The sequence below is a fragment of the Conger conger genome, chromosome 11 (assembly GCF_963514075.1).
Source record: "Conger conger chromosome 11, fConCon1.1, whole genome shotgun sequence".
Classification (NCBI taxonomy): domain Eukaryota; kingdom Metazoa; phylum Chordata; class Actinopteri; order Anguilliformes; family Congridae; genus Conger; species Conger conger.
The window spans coordinates 40,438,297-40,457,695 of NC_083770.1; the positions used below are offsets into that span (position 1 = coordinate 40,438,297).

Genomic DNA, 19,399 nt, shown 5'->3' on the forward strand with positions numbered 1-19,399 from the left:
GTTTCACGGTCCCTTCCCAATGACACCGTCAAGGGCACCCCCCCCCCCCCTCCCCATCCAGTCTCCACCGTCACCATGACGATGGTGCACTCATACGACCCCACGCTCCATTGTCCAATTGGCTCATTACTTGGAAGGGCGAGGCCACCCAGCCTGGTGACGCCTGTTTCCAGTCACCACCCAAAGACGCATCACTTCCTGCTGACGAGGACTGAGTTACACGCCGCGTCACTGGCGACGCACCGCACTCCAGGAACAGCGCAGGGGTTGTGAGTTACGTACTGCGTCACAAACTACGCGCTCTCTACGCACTCGGCCGGCTGTGGTTTTGTGGGCTCTTTTTCCGATTCCCCCCGAAGACTCACCCTGGCTCCGGACCTAAAACGCTAACAGACACTGATCCAAAGCATGTACGCTTTAAAGGAAACTCTCAAACACGCTCTCCCAGGGAAACTAGTGCTATCTTAAAACTACAAGCCAGAGCAGAGCAGAGCAGACTGCTGGCATAAACACTACGCAGTCATTCGGGCCACAGCCATCCCTGGACCACACAACTCAGTGTTTATGATGCAGTACTTTGGGGCCACAACAACACTCTTTAGGGCCGGCTTTGTGTCCATCGTCTGAGATCACGGCCTGTGTTTGAAACAAAAGCAGGGAAATATAATGCACTATTATGTACTCATTTTATTTTTACAATCCTGAAAAACTGGACTCACTTACAGATTTTTTTTACAGACTTCTCCCAGAGGGTGGGTTTTGGTTGCCACAGGTTACAAACACACAGAGAACAATTGGACGGGATGTGAACAATGTTTTGCAGTAAAATCTTTACGTCTTCGAATACAGGGAGTTGGCAGGACACCTTTAGCTCAAAATGACTTACAAAAATAGCTCCTTCTTGAATTCCTGAAACTTAAGTTTTTCCACAAAGTCCTAGTTTTAGATTTTATTTTTTATTCTAATTGAGTGGGGGTGGGGGGTGCACAGACTACAGGGGTGTTAGGGCACATATACACCATCCCAAAATAACACCCCTCAATTCTGCAACACTGGACAGACAGTCAGGTGTTAATCAGCTGCTGGAAGCAGGATCTGTGATTTAAATTCCCATGTGTGCTCTAATCGATCATTGTCATTTGTGTGTGTGTGTGTGTGTGTGCCCTGTGTGCTGTGTATGTGTGGTGGGTGTGTGTGTGTGGATGCGCGTATGTGTGGTGGGTGTGTGTGGTGTGGTGTGCGTGTGTGTGGTGTATGTGTATGTATGTGTGTGTGGTGTATATGTGTGGTATGCGTGTATGTGTGTGTGATGTACGAGTGTGTGGTGTATGTGTGTGTGTATGTGTGTGTATGTTTGTGTGGTGTATGTCTGTGTATGTGTGTGTGGTGTATGTGTGGTGTACGTGTGTGTGGTGTGTATGTTTGTGTGGTGTATGTCTGTATATGTTTGTGTGGTGTACGTGTGTGTGGTGTGTATGTGTGTGTGGTGTATGTGTGTGTATGTGTGTGGTGTACGTGTGTGTGGTGTGTATGTGTGGTGTACGTGTGTGTGGTGTGTATGTGTGTGTATGTTTGTGTGGTGTACGAGTGTGTGGGGTGTGTGTGTGTATGTTTATGTTTGTGTGGTGTATGTCTGTATATGTTTGTGTGGTGTACATGTGTATGTTTGTGTGGTGTATGTCTGTGTATGTGTGTGTGGTGTATATGTGTGTGTATGTTTGTGTGGTGTATGTCTGTATATGTTTGTGTGGTGTACGAGTGTGTGGGGTGTGTGTGTGTATGTTTGTGTGGTGTACATGTGTGTGTATGTTTGTGTGGTGTATGTCTGTAATTGTTTGTGTGGTGTACGTGTGTGTGGTGTGTATGTGTGTGTATGTATGTGTGGTGTATGTCTGTATATGTTTGTGTGGTGTACGTGTACATGATAGCATGTGTGGGTGTCTCTCCCCCAGCCTCAGCCCTGAAGTACCTGCATGAGACGAGGATCATCCACAGAGACCTGAAGCCTGAAAACATCGTCCTCCAGCAGGGCGAGAAACGGGTCAGTCCCCCTCACCTGTGTGTTCACCTGTCCTTACCTGTGTGCTCACCTGTGTGCGCTCACCTGTCCTCACCTGTGTGCTCACCTGTGTGTACTCACCTCTCCTCACCTGTGTGCACTCACCTGTCCTTACCTGTCTTCACCGGTGTGCTCACCTGTGTACTCACCTCTCTTCACCTGTGTGCACTCACCTGTCCTTACCTGTCCTCACCTGTGTCCTCACCTGTGTGCTCACCTGTGTGCGCTCACCTGTCCTTACCTGTCTTCACCTGTGTGCTCACCTGTGTACTCACCTCTCCTCACCTGTGTGCACTCACCTGTCCTTACCTGTGTGCTCACCTGTGCGTTCATCTGTGTGCTCACCTGTGCGTTCATCTGTGTGCTCACCTGTACAGAGTTTGGGTTACGCATCAGCATGGTCTTTGCTTTATACTCACTTACCCTTGCGTCTGTCTCTTGGTTTTTATCATTTATCAACAAAAATGTGCAATCGTGGCACAGGAGATGCGTCCAGGCAACATTTAATATAGTGCATTAAATGAATACATCAATAATAAATGTTGTAAAATCCATGAACATTCAAGTTATAATTAAGTAAAGATATTTAGCAGATTACTGCATGGGTGGTGACAATCCCCACGGTGTAGGAATGCTCTGAGTTTTGTGTTTAATATTCGAAGGCGGTCAGCCTGTTGTGATCTGACCCTGTTTCAGACAGGTGGGTTTTATAATACTCTACAGCAGTCAGCCTGTTGTGATCTGACCCTGTTTCAGACAGGTGGGTTTTATAACACTCTACAGCAGTCAGCTTGTTGTGATCTGACCCTGTTTTACATACACAGCACCACACTGCCTCCCCCTACGGGACCCCAGGTAGCAGCTAAAGCCCTTTCACCCCTTTCATCTCATGTAATGAGACTTCAAAATCTTTTTCTTTTTTTTCTCAAGTGGAAAATATTAGCTTATTTTAAATTACCGTTTCCTTGACAAGTTCATTTTTCTTACCCCACTGGCAAATCCTGAAATGAGTCAAAACTGCCTGACCTCATTGCCAATAGTTTTGTCTTATTTAACAAAAAAGGTAATACGATTTTACGTCTAAATATAAGAATAGAATTCTTATTTTTTTTGTTTTTGCAGTGCACACACCTGCGGGGAGTCTGAGCGGGTCATTTGCTCCGAGTCACTGTTTCTCTCTTCTCTTTCCATCCTTCTCCCCCTCTTTTCCCCTCATCTCTTTTCCTCTCCTCCGCCACTCTACCCTTCACGTAACCTTCACGTCTCTCAGCGAGCGCTCGGGACAGAGCCCCTCCTGTAGCCCCGTCGCAGCTGAAATAACACAAGCCTTGTGTGTCCATGGCCCGCTCATCCAGCACTGCCTGTGCTCCGTGCGTGCCGATTGGCCCTTTTGCCCTGACGACCGTCCTGACTGGCCAATTGCCCTGCTGGGGTTTTTAAAATGTCGCCTTCGGGACTGAATGTTCTTGTTCGTGTGGGGCTCTCACGTGAATGCAGAGTTACATGAGTCCCAAGCAAACTGAACATGGAATATAAAATCTGGCCTCAGGAACGAACATATGTCCATGTATATATACAACTGTTGTTTGTTTCTCTTTTCATGTCTGCCCTGATGAAGGCCACTATTTGGCCGAAACATGGTGGCATTTTTTAGTGTTCAACTATGAACTAGCCTTTTATAATAAAGCTGTTTTTTACTTCATTGGAAGAGTGCCTTGGATCTACTTCTTTTGCTCTTTTATATGTCCATGTATATTCATGTGCACGTGTTTGACCGCGTGTTTGACCGCGTGTTTGTGTTTTCACGTGATGACGTCTATGTTCACCAGCCATGCTGTGTTGGGATCACTGACTGTGTTGTGTGTTGCACCGTCTTAACAAGCATTTCTATCCTAATAGCTTAAGATCTTATTTCTTTCTCTCAAGTATAAAATATTAGCTCGTTTTACGTTACTGCTTGACAAGTAAAGATTTCTCACCTGATTGGCAAGTCTTTAAATGAGTCAAACCTTCTCACCTCATTGGCGGTTTTTTGTCTCATTTAGCAAAAATGTCATAGAAATAAGATTTTAGGTCTAAGACTGAGATACTAGTTAAGGCTGACTTATTACGTTTTTTGCAAGTTTGGGGGTTTGATTTAGGGATGTGGATTAAGTGTCTCTCTCTGTCTGTGTTGCAGTTGATCCATAAGATCATTGACCTGGGTTATGCCAAGGAGCTGGACCAGAGCAGCCTGTGCACCTCTTTTGTGGGAACCCTGCAGTACCTGGTACGCCCCGCCTCCACAAACCAGGGGTGAAAGTGTGTGATCTGTTAGATATCCTCATTTTCTCTCTCTCTACTATAGAGAGGTGCTCTTTGGTTCTGTTTGCATGTCCATATATTGCCCTCAATTAGACACTATGGTAGTTAATGTGCAGGGGCCTCATTTATAAAACTGTGCTTACGATTCACGTCAAAAGGTTGCGTAAGCATGAAACCCAGGACGTGCGTAAGCAAAAAAATATTCTGATTTATAAAACAGTGCATACGCACGTCCCACGCCCGTTTTCCTTTATAAATCACAATCAACTCTAAATGTGGCGCAACTTTGCCAGCTTCATGTCCCGCCCACAGTTGCCTATAAATAGGCAGTGAAACACCCCTAATGAATATGCATTTCACGAAGACGACAATGGCAAACGCTGAAAAGAAGGCCAAGAAAAGGGATTTCAGCCATTTGATTGCCTCTGAAAAGCTACAGGTGTGGGAATTATCCTGATTGGTTGTAAATGACGAACAGTTCTGCACAACGAATGTGATGATGACGATGATAATAATAATAATAATAATAATAATAATAATAATAATAATACACGTTATTTGTCTAGCACCATTGAAAACACAGTTACAAAATTAAGAGATAAAACGAACAAAAATGTATAACAATAAACGCATTATAAAACATAATATATGAATATGATAACAATATATGAAACTATGCTTGCCCGACTGACGCATTGTAAACGGCATCAGTGCAGCGCAATTTGTCCGACTGTTCACCATATTATTTAAGAGAATACATTTAATAACATGAAGTATTGTTTAGGGCGGCACGGATGGTGTAGTGGGTAGCACTGCCGCCTCACAGCAAGGAGGTCCTGGGTTCGAATCCCCGTCGGCTGGGGCCTCTCTGTGCGGAGTTTGCATGTTCTCCCCGTGTCTGCGTGGGTTTCCTCCGGATACTCCGGTTTCCTCCCACAGTCCAAAGACATGCACGTTAGGCTGATTGGAGAGTCTAAATTGCCCGTAGGTATGAGTGTGTGAGTGAATGGTGTGTGTGCCCTGCGATAGACTGGCGACCTGTCCAGGGTGTATTCCTGCCTTTCGCCCAATGTATGCTGGGATAGGCTCCAGCCCCCCTGCGACCCTGATCAGGATAAGCGGGTTCAGATAATGGATGGATGGATGGAAGTATTGTTTAACAATTCGTCTACATATTTGAGGGATTATTTTACAACAACATCTCCGTTTATATTTATCATCCTAAATCATATTTTTTGGGCACTCCAGGGAGCATCAATGGTTTTTTAGGTTTATTTATTTAGCACAAATTTTAGTACAAATCTGCAAGGTGGGAGCGAAGCCCTTACAGGCTTGTACAGAGCTCCACACCTAGCCAACACTTATTACATTTAGTACATTTAGCGGGCGAAATAAAATGTAGCCAATCCAAATCCAACATAGGATGATACGAGAAAGAAAAGAAAATAGAATGTTTAAGGATTAAACATCAGTTGATACGAGAAAGAAGAAACAGACAACATAGGATGATAATTAAATATAAGATGATATAAGAAAGAAGAAACAGACAACATAGAATGATGATTAAACATAAGATGATATAAGAAATATGACCATCAATCAAACAGCTGTTTGTTTATTCGTTGTAAGAGAGGCTTTTATCCGTTTTTGCAAATTAACTCTTCGTATATGATACGTGAGAGGTAATATTTCATTACATTACATTACATTACATGGCATTTAGCAGACGCTCTTATCCAGAGCGACGTACAACAAAGTGCAAATTAAACACAAGAACAAGTGCAAATAGGACCTGAGAGGACAGTATAGTTCCGAGTCCTAGTGTAAACATGCAGAAAATCAGAGTACAATCAACAACAATCAATTTCGATTTATTTTACACAGTGGTATCTGTTGTATATCATTTTCGACTTCTCTCGTCGCCAAATGTTGTGTTGCACTTAGGAAGGGAGAGAACCCGTATAGCGAGATTCAACAACACAACACTTTAATAAGGGGACGAAGCACGTCCTTACAACAGCCATACCCAGCCACAACTCCCGGCAAATCTTTATACCTTTTTAAATCCTGTTTCACTTCCCGTTTTCCTGGTCTTACGTCATGAGCATTAAAGGCACAGTTTCTCATTTCTCCAGTTAATGTGCGTACGCATGGGTCAGAGTTTCCGTGGAGTACCGCACATTTTCCGGTCAAGTTCGTTTTTTATAAATGCCAAAGTTTGCTTAGAAAGTGGCGTACGCATTCTTTTGTGCCTACGCAACGTTTATAAATGAGGCCCCAGGTGTCTATATTGTAGTTGTGTACATGCATGTGTGTGTGTGTACATGCATGTGTGTGTGCGCGCATAATCTCTCTCTCTCTCTCTCTCTCTCTCTCTCTCTCTCTCTCTCTCTCTCTCTCTCTCTCTCTCTCTCTCTCTCTCTCTCTCTCTCTCTCTCTCTCTCTCTCTCTCTCTCTCTCTCTCTCTCTCTCTCTCTCTCTCTCTCTCTCTCACTTAATTCTTCATTCCCCAAATTCTGAACATCTCTCTCTTTGTCCATGTACTCCCACTCCTTCCTCCCTCCCCCCCTCTCTCACAGGCTCCAGAGTTGTTAGAGCAGCAGGTGTACACGGGCACGGTGGATTACTGGAGTTTCGGGACGCTGGTGTTTGAGTGCATCACCGGGTTCCGTCCCTTCCTCCCAACCTGGCAGCCTGTGCCCTGGTACGACCCCCGCCCACATTCTCCCAGCATGCACCGGGGCAGGCCACACATAGAGCACCAGAGCACACAGCTGCATGCTGACCCAACGTGCTGCTGGGATGAAAACACGCCCCTTCACATTTCTTGCACACTCTCAGAAATAAAGGTACGAAAACTGCCAAAAAAGGTACAAATGCTTGTAGCTGGACCGGTACCCTATAGTTATAAAAATGTAATATAAAATTGTACCCATAGCCAGCAATATATAATTAATTTGTACCGTCTTTTTGCTTGGAAAACACACTGATTTGTGTGTTTTGAACATTGAACATTGAACATTGAACAATTTGAACATTTGGGAAATTTGATCCTTGAATAACAAAAGTACACTGTCACTTCATTTCTGAGAGTGCACAGAAATAATTTTAACGTGTAGATATCATCCTCCATGTCCTGCTATGGAAGAATGTGGACTCTGCTATAGTTTTGCAGTGCATTGTATGTGCGAGTGTGTTGGTAGATAAAGAGAACAGTGACCAGTCCGAGAAGAACAAAAGAACTAACCTGATTAACATATCTGTTCTCACATTTTTGTGTGATTAAAAGGGACAGGGTTTTTCGACAGCAGCTTTTGAGAAAAAAAAAAAAAAAAGCTGAGTAAAAGTAAAATGGCAGAATGAAAGAATTAATGCTCCTCTGGTTTTTAAATATAATAATAATAATAATAATAATAATAATAATAATAATAATATATTCAAATTATAATAATATTAATATAAAATGGACGCCGGTCATTTTACTGCGTAGCACTTTTTGTTCCCGCGGGACAGTGTTATCGTGTAAAGCGCAGGTTCTGTTTGTCCCTTGTGATTAGAGAAATATGAAAATAATGAGTTTGTATTGTGTTGTGCATATGCTCAGCAGCTGCAGAGCTGCAGAGTTTAAAGGAAACACACTGTAACCGTGACGACCCACAGAATGCGTGGAGACCAGCTCCCCCCATTGGGCCGTTTGGGATGCCTGCATATTTGGCCTTTTTGCCAGCCACACGGACAGTCCACAATATTACATTACATTATTGGCATTTGGCAGACGCTCTTATCCAGAGCGACGTACAGTTGATTAGACTAAGCAGGAGACAATCCTCCCCTGGAGCAATGGTTAAGGGCCTTGCTCAAGGGCCCAACGGCTGTGCGGATCTTATTGTGGCTACACCGGGATTAGAACCACCGACCTTGTGTGTCCCAGTCATTTACCTTAACCACTACCGCTACAGGCCGCCCCTTAAACATTAACATATAACATTATGATTCCCCAAAATGGATCCATTGTGGCCACTTAACACTCATTTGCTTCGTCAATTGAAATGATTTTTGAGGAAGGCTTTTTCCTCGGACTAACATTCATTGCTAAATGACGAAACTGTAATCGTACGGTGTCTTTAATAAATGTCACAGGAAGTATGAGCTGGCAAACGCGTGTTACATTTAGGAATCGCATCCCAGTGACCACTTCCATGAATCAGACGGCTGGAGAAACTGAAAGTCTTGCACTTCGCTATAACAATAAACCCGGGAACATTTTCTCTGTGCTGAGTATAAACACTCCAACTGGCACTGTGATGCAGTCTCAACATCGCCATAACAAGCCAAGCGAGATTTTAGCACATGTCTCTCTTTGAGTTTAAATTCTCCCTGAACATGGTTCCCCAAACTGAGTTCCATAGCGCATCTCTGGCTAACACGCAATGCGGTAACTTACATGTATTTAGATTCTGTTTTTACCTTTTAAGTGTAGGTCGCTAACTTTTACTTGAATTATATTCAAGTAAACTTTACATTTACATTTTATATATTTACTGTCATTGAATTATATTGCCTAATAGGTAATATTAGCCAGCTAAATTTTTTCACCTTTGAAAACAGTGAATTTTTGTTACTTGCTATTTCTTTGTGTAGAAAGCAAAACTGAATTTGTAAGTTAAAGTTAAAGTATATTTCAGGTAGACAACTTACACGTTCCTGAAGGCCAGCTGGCTTGAAAATGGCGGTCATCAAGGGGTAGTCTAAAATTTAGAATACACTTCATGTAACTCTAGAGTTACGTTTCGAGAGGATGGGTACGTGCATTTTTTATCCGTTTTTATTTCGCGTATTTATGCTATTTCGCTCCTGGCTGTTGAGCTAGCAGTTCTTCTCTCCCAAGGCCCGTATTGCTATGGGAAACCGCGTCACAATTTCCGTAGGCGCAGGTGTCGTAGGAAATAGTTCCAACCGAAAATAAAGCCGAACTTAATTTTTAGGAATAATCAGGTGATACAGGGCCCTAGGCGAACTATTTTGTAAGTTGAAAAATGAAGCACACTAATGCATCCCAATTAGTAGGCTGGGCCATCATGTGCTCCTAAATTATTTTTCCAATTCCACTTGGCACAATCAAATTTCATAAAATTTAAAATTTGCTATGATAGCAAATGCTCCTAATGTTGGAGGGCTAGAACCCTGACATACACAAGTAGCCTACCATCTCTGGAGGCCTAACACTGTACAGGACTCTATGGAGTTACTGTAAGTGTATTTTCTTGCCAACCAAAACTTGCCTAAAACTGAAATAGGTCTAATATTTGAACAAAAACATCCAGAAAGTGAACACTCCCTTTAAAGAGGGCTTAAATAGAGGCTTTCATTCTTCATGGTCTCCCAGATCAGCAAACATAAGTGCTGGTAATGAAAGATTTCGGATTGTCCTGTCAGTGCAGTAAAACCATCTCCTCTCGGGAAACGTGAACCCGGTGTCTGTGTTCTGCCTTCTCTCAGTAAAGATTGTTATCTGTGCCAGAGATGTGCGCATTATCCATGACAGCGATGGAGGCAAAATATTTTCTCCCACAGATCGGTGGTTTTAACTTTGTCCCAATTACGGTACAGCACAGAATGATCCTGGGCGGGTATTGTGATATTTCGCTGACTCACTTCATGGCGAAATGTTTCCTGTTTATAGTCAGGTCGATAGGCAATCTCCAGGATGTTTCCGTTTACTGGTTGTGTTGAGATAATGTCGCAGATGGGGCAGGCATGCACACCACAGAGAGATATATACTTGGGCCTGCTGTAAGCTTTCAATTTGCTTGTTAAAGCCATATACAGGAATGAATGTGCATCCCCTGAACCATACAATGAAGACCCCCCCCCCACACACACACACACACACACATATGCATGTGAATCAGGATAGATGACTCAGTATTAGCAATATAAATTACAGTTTACATTCATGGGAGTAGAGAAGGTTATTGTGTAAACCTTTTGTTTCACAAAACCCCTAGCTGAACTCATTTTCTAACATTCAGTTTATCTGCTGATTGTTTTGCCAAATAATTTTTGAGAAGAAAAATAAGATCTTAAGTCTTATTTCAAGACTAAAAACACTAAATGTTTTACACAGGGATTTTTTTGCAGTGTATAATTTATTCTAGTAACATATCTCTTAACGGAGACAGCAAACTATGATGTACACGATCATAAACAATACATGTTTAATTTAGCAGTCAGTACACCGTATTTATTCACAGTAGTAAATCAGCTCCTGCTATGTATTTCTCCTGCAGGCATGCGAGATTGAAGCAGAAATCAGCGAACGACATCGTTGTGTCTGAAGACCTGTCGGGGGAGGTGCGGTTCTCCAAGCACCTGCCCCAGCCCAACAACCTCAACAAGTGAGAGCACCCCAAAACCCACTTCACTGCTCACACACCGTCAGGGGAATTATGGGTAGGATATAGCATAGTGATGTTCTAGCAGTAGGAGAAGAAAGAATAAATGCAAATTTAGCAGACCCAGTGGTCATTGTACATGTACTCCATTATACAGTTGAGTATTTACAGAAATAATTCAGGTAAAGTGTGCTACTCAAGGGTACAATAGCAATGGCCTTCCTGGGAAGTAAACTTACAACTTAAGATTTAAATGTCCAGTACTACTGCACTACACTGCCACACCTAACTGAGGGTAGGTTGAGTGCTGATTGGCAGTGATGTCACAGATGTTTGAGGGTTGTTTGTGCGCTGATCGGCTGTGATGTCACAGACGTTTGAGTGTTGGTTGAATGTTGATTGACTGTGATGTCACAGATGTTTGAGGGTAGTTTGTGTGCTGATGGGCTGTGAAGTCACAGATGTTTGAGGGTATGTTGATTGCTGATTGGCTGTGATGCCATAGATGTTTGAGGGTATGTTGAATTCTGATTGGCTGTGACGTCACAGATGTTTGTGGGTACGTTGAATGCTGATTGGCTGTGTTCAAGGTTCTTGGCAGATAAGCTGGAATGCTGGCTGCAGATGATGCTGAGGTGGTCTCCCCAGGAGAGGGGCAAAGACCCTGATTACGGCCCCCATGGATGCTTCAGAGCCCTGGACAAAATCCTGGGGCTGAAGGTGTGACCCTGTCCAGACACCCACATAAAATATTTCCATACACAGTTAATCCAATACACTTGCACACATACGCACGCACACACATCCATTCCAAACACATACAATTACACATGCCTACATTGAAACGCACACACGCTTACAAAACATTGAAACACACTTACATATGTTTACATGCACTCACACTCACTCATACAGGCTTAGACACATTCAAAGACACTTATGTATGCTTACACACACACACACACACACACATGCACCTCCCAGGATACTAACATACAGGTGCACAAACACACAGGAATATTAACACACAGTTTCAGTACTCTCCCATATGCTGACTTACATACAGATAGTAGGAACATTTTGTCTCAGGTCCAGAGCCTGGAACACTGACAGGCTGTGATCTGAGCCACGGCTTTGGTTATCAGTTACTGCACAGAGGTCTTTTGATAGGTCAGCTGCTGCACAGAGGTCTTTTGATAGGTCAGCCACTGCACAGAGGTCCTTTGATTGGTCAGCTACTGTATCTGCACATTCAAGGTCATAGCACTCCTCTGCTTGTGGTAGGTGGTGAAAGCTGAAAGAGGGGTATTTCAGCACTGAGTCACAGATTCTTTAGATAAACTTGGCACTCGATTCCTTCTGTCTTCAACTTCTGAACTTGAGTTTCAGCCTCAGAAGTACAGACACATAACTTCCAGTAATTAAAACATGGAGCTGAATAATATAATGGGTCTGTAGAGTCTGTGGAACTACACAGGAAGGGTTACTGACAAACAGATACATACATTGTGGCTTGGGTCAAAGGTCAACATACTTAGTATATTATAATACTTATCGTCTCTCTCTCTTCATTTCTCTTTCTCCAGCTGGTCCATGTGCTGAACATGGTGTCTGCTGAGATCTTCATCTACCCAGTGCAGGAAAGCGAGTTGGTGTCTGTTCTGCAGGAGCGAATTGAATTGGACACCCACATCCCACCGGCCAATCAGGAGCTGCTGCTTGAAGCTGGTCTAGCCCTGGAGCCCAAGAGTGAGGCAACCCAGTGCGCAGTGGATTACAGTGTAAGGGGTCATGGCAAAAGTGCAGCTCTGGGGGGATTACAGTGTAAGGGGTCATGGTAAAAGAGCAGCTCTGGGGGATTACAGTGTAAGGGGTCATGGTAAAAGAGCAGCTCTGGGGGGGGATTACAGTGTAAGGGATCATGGTAAAAGTGCAGCTCTGGGGGGTTTACAGTGTGAGGGATCATGGGGAAAGTGCAGTTCAGTGGATTAAAGGATAAGGGGTCATGGTAAAAGTGTAGCTCTAACCTCATTTGCATTTCAGACGATAGATGGGCGGCGGACAGATCTCCCTCTGGTCTTCCTGTTTGACCGCAGCTGCACCAGCTACGAGCCGCAGTTCAGCCCACGGATCCTGCCGGAAAACATCCGATTCATCCGTGAGTGTTGATTAGACCAACCGGGGCCAATCATCCCTGGAGCAATGTGGGGTTAAGGCCCTTGCTGCAGCACTGATCTTATCGTGGCTACGCTGGGGCCTTAAACCACCAACCTTCCAGGTCCCAGTCATGTACCTTAGCCACTAGGCTACAGGCTGCATCTGACAACAGACCCCACCCATCTAAACGAAGGTCCTTGTACCCAGTGACTGTGTTGCATGTCTCGGCTGTGAGAGACAGGATGCGCCCTCTGGCATTAAGATGAAGAGGGTCAGTGGTGGATCCTTAGTGCGCTAACCCCCGGTCCGTCTGTCCGTTTGTTCTTTAGAGATGGACCCTAAGCGCGTGCTGCACTACAGTCCCCTGCGGAGGACGTGGGGCCAGGCCTGGCACACCATCCGCACCCTGAAGGAGGACTGGCAGAGACTACAGCAGGGCCAGAAAGCTGCACTGTAACTATACACACTAAACACTGTACACACTATACTCTATAATAATAATAATCTGTTAATTAGCTGATGCTTTTATACAAAATGACATACAGCTGATTAGACTAAGCAGGGGATAAACCCCCCTGGAGCAATGTAGAGTTAAGGGCCTTGCTCAAGGGCCCAGTAGCTCTATGGATCTTATTGTGGCTCCACTGGGGCTGGTGCGACTATATATTACATACTGTACACACATTATTGACCTCTCTATAGGCACACATTATACACTACACTATACACTACAAACAATATGCACGACACATACACACAGAACTCTTAACAGCAAACTGCCATAAGGATGGTGTCTCACCTCCCTTCTCTCTTTTTATTCTCCCTCCTTCCCTCCTCCCTCTTTCTCTCGCTCTCTCACTGTCTTTCTCTCTCTCTCCCTCTCTCCCTGCAGGATGAGTCTGCTGCGCCATAACAGCTCTCTGTATAAGCAGAAGAACGAGATGGCGGCCATGCACCACTGCCTCCGTGCAAAACTGGACTTCTTCACCACCAGCCTGCACATTGACATGGACAAGTACCAGGAGCAGAGGAGCACCGGCATCGGTACCAGAACCTGCTTATAATTTACACTGGTCTCAATCACACAGCACATTACAGCAGTGAGGCCCAGAACTGAACAGAACAGTGGTAGTAACAGTAGAGATTGTATTGTAAAAGGTAAATGGACTGCATTTACAGAGCGCTTTTATCCAACACGCTTTACAGTTGATGCCTCTCATTCACCTATTCACACACACACACACACACACGCACACACATACGGTGCCATGCAAGGCACCAGTCAGATCGTAGGGAACAATTGAGGACACTTCAACACAAATCAGGGCGGGGATTGAACCGGCGTCCTTCCGACTTGCGAGGAGCGCTCTTACCTCCTGAGCTCGTAATGACAGTACTTCTGCCCTCATGACTTTTAGCCTCGGAGAAGATGCTGAGCGTGTGGAGGGACATGGAGCAGACGGCCAACAGCTGTTTCCAGGTCAGACCCTGCCCTGTCTGTGAAGTCTGTTACACTGCCCCCGCTACCCACACTATGAGAACAAATAAGCAAAGTGGTATCACCAAATGGAATACAATTTTCAAACAGTATTTGCTCTGGTGTGGGTGTATATGTGGGCACCTGTGGTGTGTGTGTGTGTGTGTGTGCGTGTGTGTGCATGTGTGTGTGTTTTTGTGTATGTGTTTTAGGCCAGTGAAGTGCTAGATCTGGATGAGGAGATGATGGCCCTGCAGACAGACGTTGTGGACCTGCAGAGACAGCCCTGGAGATGTGGCGAGACCCTGGACACACTGTGAGGGGGGGGGGGCGGGGGGGTCCTGGACACACTGTGAGAGGGGGGTCCTGGACACACTGTGGGGGGGGGCCGGGGGGGGGGGCTGGACACACTGTGAGGGGGGGGGGTCCTGGACACACTCTAACTCAACGGTGTGTGTGTTTGATGGTTGGAGGCTCAGGCTGTGTGTGTGTGTCTGATGGTTGGGGGCTCAGGCTGTGTGTGTGTGTCTGATGGTTGGAGGCTCAGGGTGTGTGTGTGTGTGTCTGATGGTTGGAGGCTCAGGCTGTGTGTGTGTGTCTGATGGTTGGAGGCTCAGGGTGTGTGTGTGTGTCTGATGGTTGGGGGCTCAGGCTGTGTGTGTGTGTCTGATGGTTGGGGGCTCGGGCTGGCTGACTCTCTTGTCTTTCCACAGTGAAGGAAAGGCCATGGAGCTGTTCCGCAAACTGAGAGAGAAGCCCAGAGGTTTGTGTGTCTTCATCGCAACTGTGTCCATAAATAGCCAAACCACTGAACAACTGATGGGGTTTATATATTTTATTTATGGCAGTAATTTAATGAACCATTGTAAAACTGGACATTTATAAAACATAATGCTTAGCAGATGTCCTTGTCCGTGGCATCTTACATACAGTAGTCCCCAAGTTATCTATTTATACTGATGCATATTTACAAAGGCAATAAAATTGAATTTCCTTTTTAAAAGGAGAATGGACAGTCTGCCCTTAATGTCTTTTTCCACATTATTCTGAGAGGAAGCAGAGATTGTGACAGATGAGGTCACAGTACAGAAGGAGCCTTGTGGGGTCTGGGGGGTCGGGGGGTGTGTAACCTGCAATGTAAATGGTGCTGTTCTGTCCCACAAAACGTCTGTGCAGTTGAACAGCATCTGGAGCCTTAGGGTTCAGACATTGGGGCAACTTGTTGCCTAGTGGCTAAGGTATATAAGTTGGTGGTTCAAGCCCCATTGTATCCACAGTAAGATCAGTGCAGCTGTTGGCCCCTTGAGCAAGGCCCTTAACCCCATATTGCTCCAGATGGGATTGGCCCCTGCTTAGTCTAATCAACTGTAAGGTGCTTTGGATAAAAGTGTCAGCTAAATAACAAATTATTATTATTATATCAGACCAGCACAGGTTTTCGGATTTAGTCAGCTCTGTGAGGCTTGAGTTTTGGGGTTTCATCAGCTCTGTGAGGGTTGAGTTTTGGGGTTTAGTCAACTCTGTGAGGGTTCAGTTTTGGGGTTTAGTCAGCTCTGTGAGGGATGAGTTTTGGGGGTTAGTCAGCTCTGTGAAGACTGAGTTTTGGGGGTTAGTCAGCTGTGTGAAGACTGAGTTTTGGGGGTTAGTCAGCTCTGTGAAGACTGAGTTTTGGGGGTTAGTCAGCTCTGTGAAGACTGAGTTTTGGGGGTTAGTCAGCTCTGTGAAGACTGAGTTTTGGGGGTTAGTCAGCTCTGTGAAGACTGAGTTTTGGGGGTTAGTCGGTTCTCTGTGTGTGTTTGGCACTCAGACCAGCGGAGTTCGGGAGACAGTCAGGAGATCATGAGGCTGGTGCTCCAAGCCGTGCAGTTCTACGAGAAGAAACTCAGAGACTTCTACACACACCTGAGGTCAGTGTGCGTGTTGCAGAAGAGTGTGCGTGTGTCCATGTGTGTGTGTGTTTCAGTGAGACGGTAGTGTGTATGTGTGTGTTACAGTAGTGTGTGTGTATGTTACAGTAGTGTGTGTGTGTGTTGCAGTAGTGTGTGTGTGTGTGTGTGTTACAGTAGGGTGTGTGTTACAGTAGTGTGTGTGTGTGTGTGTGTGTGTTACAGTAGGGTGTGTGTGTGTGTTACAGTAGTGTGTGTGTGTGTGTTACAGTAGGGTGTGTGTGTGTGTTACAGTAGTGTGTGTGTGTGTGTTACAGTAGTGTGTGTGTGTGTGTTACAGTAGGGTGTGTGTTACAGTAGTGTGTGTGTGTGTTACAGTAGTGTGTGTGTGTGTATGTTACAGTAGTGTGTGTGTGTATGTTACAGTAGTGTGTGTGTGTGTGTGTTGCAGTAGTGTGTGTGTGTTACAGTAGTGTGTGTGTGTGTGTGTGTGTTGCAGTAGTGTGTGTGTGTGTGTTACAGTAGTGTGTGTGTGTGTGTATGTTACAGTAGTGTGTGTGTGTATGTTACAGTAGTGTGTGTGTGTGTGTGTTGCAGTAGTGTTTGTGTGTGTTGCAGTAGTGTGTGTGTGTGTGTTACAATAGTGTGTGTGTGTGTGTGTGTGTTGCAGTAGTGTGTGTGTGTGTGTGTTACAGTAGGGTGTGTGTGTGTGTTACAGTAGTGTGTGTGTGTGTTACAGTAGGGTGTGTGTGTGTGTTACAGTAGTGTGTGTGTGTGTGTGTGTGTATGTTGCAGTAGTGTGTGTGTGTGTGTTACAGTAGTGTGTGTGTGTGTGTGTGTATGTTGCAGTAGTGTGTGTGTGTGTTACAGTAGTGTGTGTGTGTGTGTGTGTGTGTTACAGTAGTGTGTGTGTGTGTTGCAGTAAGACGGTGGTGTGTCGGCAGCGGGTAATGGAGCTGCTCCCGCGGGTGGAGGGCGTGGTCAGCAGGATGGCAGAGAGTGAACACACACTCATGACTCTGCAGGAGAGGAGACAGAAAGAGCTGTGGAACCTGCTGAGAGTGGCCTGCGTGAGTCTCTCTCTCTCACACACACACACACACACACACACACACACTCACATACATACTCACACACACTCACTTACACACACACACACACACACACACCTACACATGAACACATGCACAGACACACACACCTACACATGAACACATACACACACACACACACACACACAGACACTCACATACATACTCACATACATGCTCTCTCACACACACACGGACACACACACACACACACTCACATGCATACTCTCTCACACACACAGTTCTGCTGTACAGTGTGATTGCCCAGTTCATCCCTGCCTGTGTAAGCCACTCCCCTCTGAAAGCTATTGTCCCTCCTCCCCGACCCCCCAGAGTAAGGTCCGCAGTCCTGTGAGCGGCAGTCCTGACGGGGGGCGCACCCCCACCTCCGCCCCCCCCCTGCTCTCCTCTCGCCCCCCCGACCCCTCCAGCCTGGAGACCTGCCCGCCACAGTGAGTCCCCTCCCCATGGCATGGTGCTGGCGACATTTAGAGCAACCAGTCAGAAACTATCTGTCAAATTCCCATTACAGACACTCAGTATACAGTAGATTCTGGTGCTAAATCTACAGCACTGTGCAGAAGGCACATGTAAACATGCTTTCAAAAATGATGAAATGAAAACTATTGCTATGAAGAGCCGTGAACAGTTAAAAACGAAGTTAAATCAATATTTGTTGTGGCCACCCTTTACTGTGGCTGTCCTTCAGAGAGGACTCTCTGCTGGTGATCGAGGAGAACCGGGTCTTTGAGAGCCGTCTGCAGACCCTGGTGCAGGATGCTATACAGGAGGCAGAGAGAGACATGCAGGTACTGCAGCGGTTACCACGGTGACACACGGACACGAGTAACACATCATCACGTGTTGGCCGGATACATCACACACACGCAAATAGAACTAAGTGAACACAGGACCAGACACTCCGTTACCAGCTGGAACCTCCTGTACTTACTTTCTTGTTCAGAAAGACAGGAGCATCTTGTCTCTAGAATCTGTGGCAATTCTAACTGACAGTAATTTTATGATCCCAAACTTTCTCTCCCTCCCTCTCTGTGTATCAGTTTTTCAGGGAGTTGCAGTGGTTTGAAGAACAGGATCTTTCCTGATAGAGACGGTTTCCCCTTAACTGAGCCGGCCTGCATCTCACACCTAAGGATCCTGTCGTACCAACAACTGGTGTAGTACCACTTCTAGTACCAAAAACTGGTGCCCTGCCACCCCCTAGTGGTCAGCCCGGTGCATAGCATGCTGGCACAGAAGCACAACGCAGGCCGACTTGAAAGACAATTGAGGAATTTAGTATTGTGTGCCTGCCGATTAAAAAAATAGTCACTTTTAATGTCAAGCATCCCCAGCTGCCTATATGTAAATACTGCACAATCTGTAACTGACTATCTACCCGGTTAGTAACTGGCACTCACTCAAAGGAAGGACCCTGGATGCAGACAGGAATCTTCTTTACCAGACCCTACTGGGTTTTCGGTTTAACCTCAAAAACAACCCTGCTGGAAGACATCTCCATTCACCGCTACTTTACTGAAATACAGGGGCCATCTTGCTTAATAGGTCAGCATCACTTGACAATTGAAATCTCTGTAATTCCTGTATTTGTATAAATGCTGCTACAGGCATGATGCCATGTTCGGTAGTGAGACGCGTCTGTAGAATGATCCTGCTCTGTATACCATCCCATTTCAGGAGTGTGCAAGATGTTACTCCTTTAACCAGATGTCATTTTTAAAAGAAATAAAACTTTTGATATTTATTTTTTAATACAATCAAAAACGATGTGCAGTCTCGCTGGATTTTCTTGCTTTTAAACTTGCGTGTGATGTCACTGACAGGGTTTGAGACTCAACAACCAATACAGAGCCTTCAAGTCTAAACAAGGTTTTTATTTCATAATCAGAATTCCTAATGAGTTTGAGGTTAATGTTTTTTTTTGCATAATCTTCTGTCCTAACACTCAAAGGTGCTTGAGAAATTAAAAACAAAAAAACAAGTAGTACTGCAGAATCCCAGCATGCAAT

General features: G+C 45.1%; 1 protein-coding gene across 1 annotated transcript in view; it reads left to right on the plus strand.

Annotated features, from left to right (window-relative positions):
- Positions 1-19,154, plus strand: part of ikbkb (inhibitor of nuclear factor kappa B kinase subunit beta) — a 29,092-nt gene extending 9,938 nt beyond the window's left edge. Inside the window, exons 6-22 of the mRNA XM_061261451.1 lie at positions 1,953-2,041; positions 4,239-4,328; positions 6,943-7,067; positions 10,654-10,761; positions 11,349-11,478; positions 12,345-12,539; positions 12,802-12,916; positions 13,245-13,368; positions 13,808-13,959; positions 14,334-14,395; positions 14,605-14,708; positions 15,106-15,155; positions 16,200-16,299; positions 17,201-17,348; positions 17,703-17,821; positions 18,079-18,178; positions 18,431-19,154. Of these exons, the coding sequence (XP_061117435.1) occupies positions 1,953-2,041; positions 4,239-4,328; positions 6,943-7,067; positions 10,654-10,761; positions 11,349-11,478; positions 12,345-12,539; positions 12,802-12,916; positions 13,245-13,368; positions 13,808-13,959; positions 14,334-14,395; positions 14,605-14,708; positions 15,106-15,155; positions 16,200-16,299; positions 17,201-17,348; positions 17,703-17,821; positions 18,079-18,178; positions 18,431-18,475 (1,856 nt within the window). The 3' untranslated portion in view covers positions 18,476-19,154. The remainder of the gene's footprint in view (positions 1-1,952; positions 2,042-4,238; positions 4,329-6,942; positions 7,068-10,653; positions 10,762-11,348; positions 11,479-12,344; positions 12,540-12,801; positions 12,917-13,244; positions 13,369-13,807; positions 13,960-14,333; positions 14,396-14,604; positions 14,709-15,105; positions 15,156-16,199; positions 16,300-17,200; positions 17,349-17,702; positions 17,822-18,078; positions 18,179-18,430) is intronic.
- The last annotated feature ends 245 nt before the right edge of the window (positions 19,155-19,399 follow it).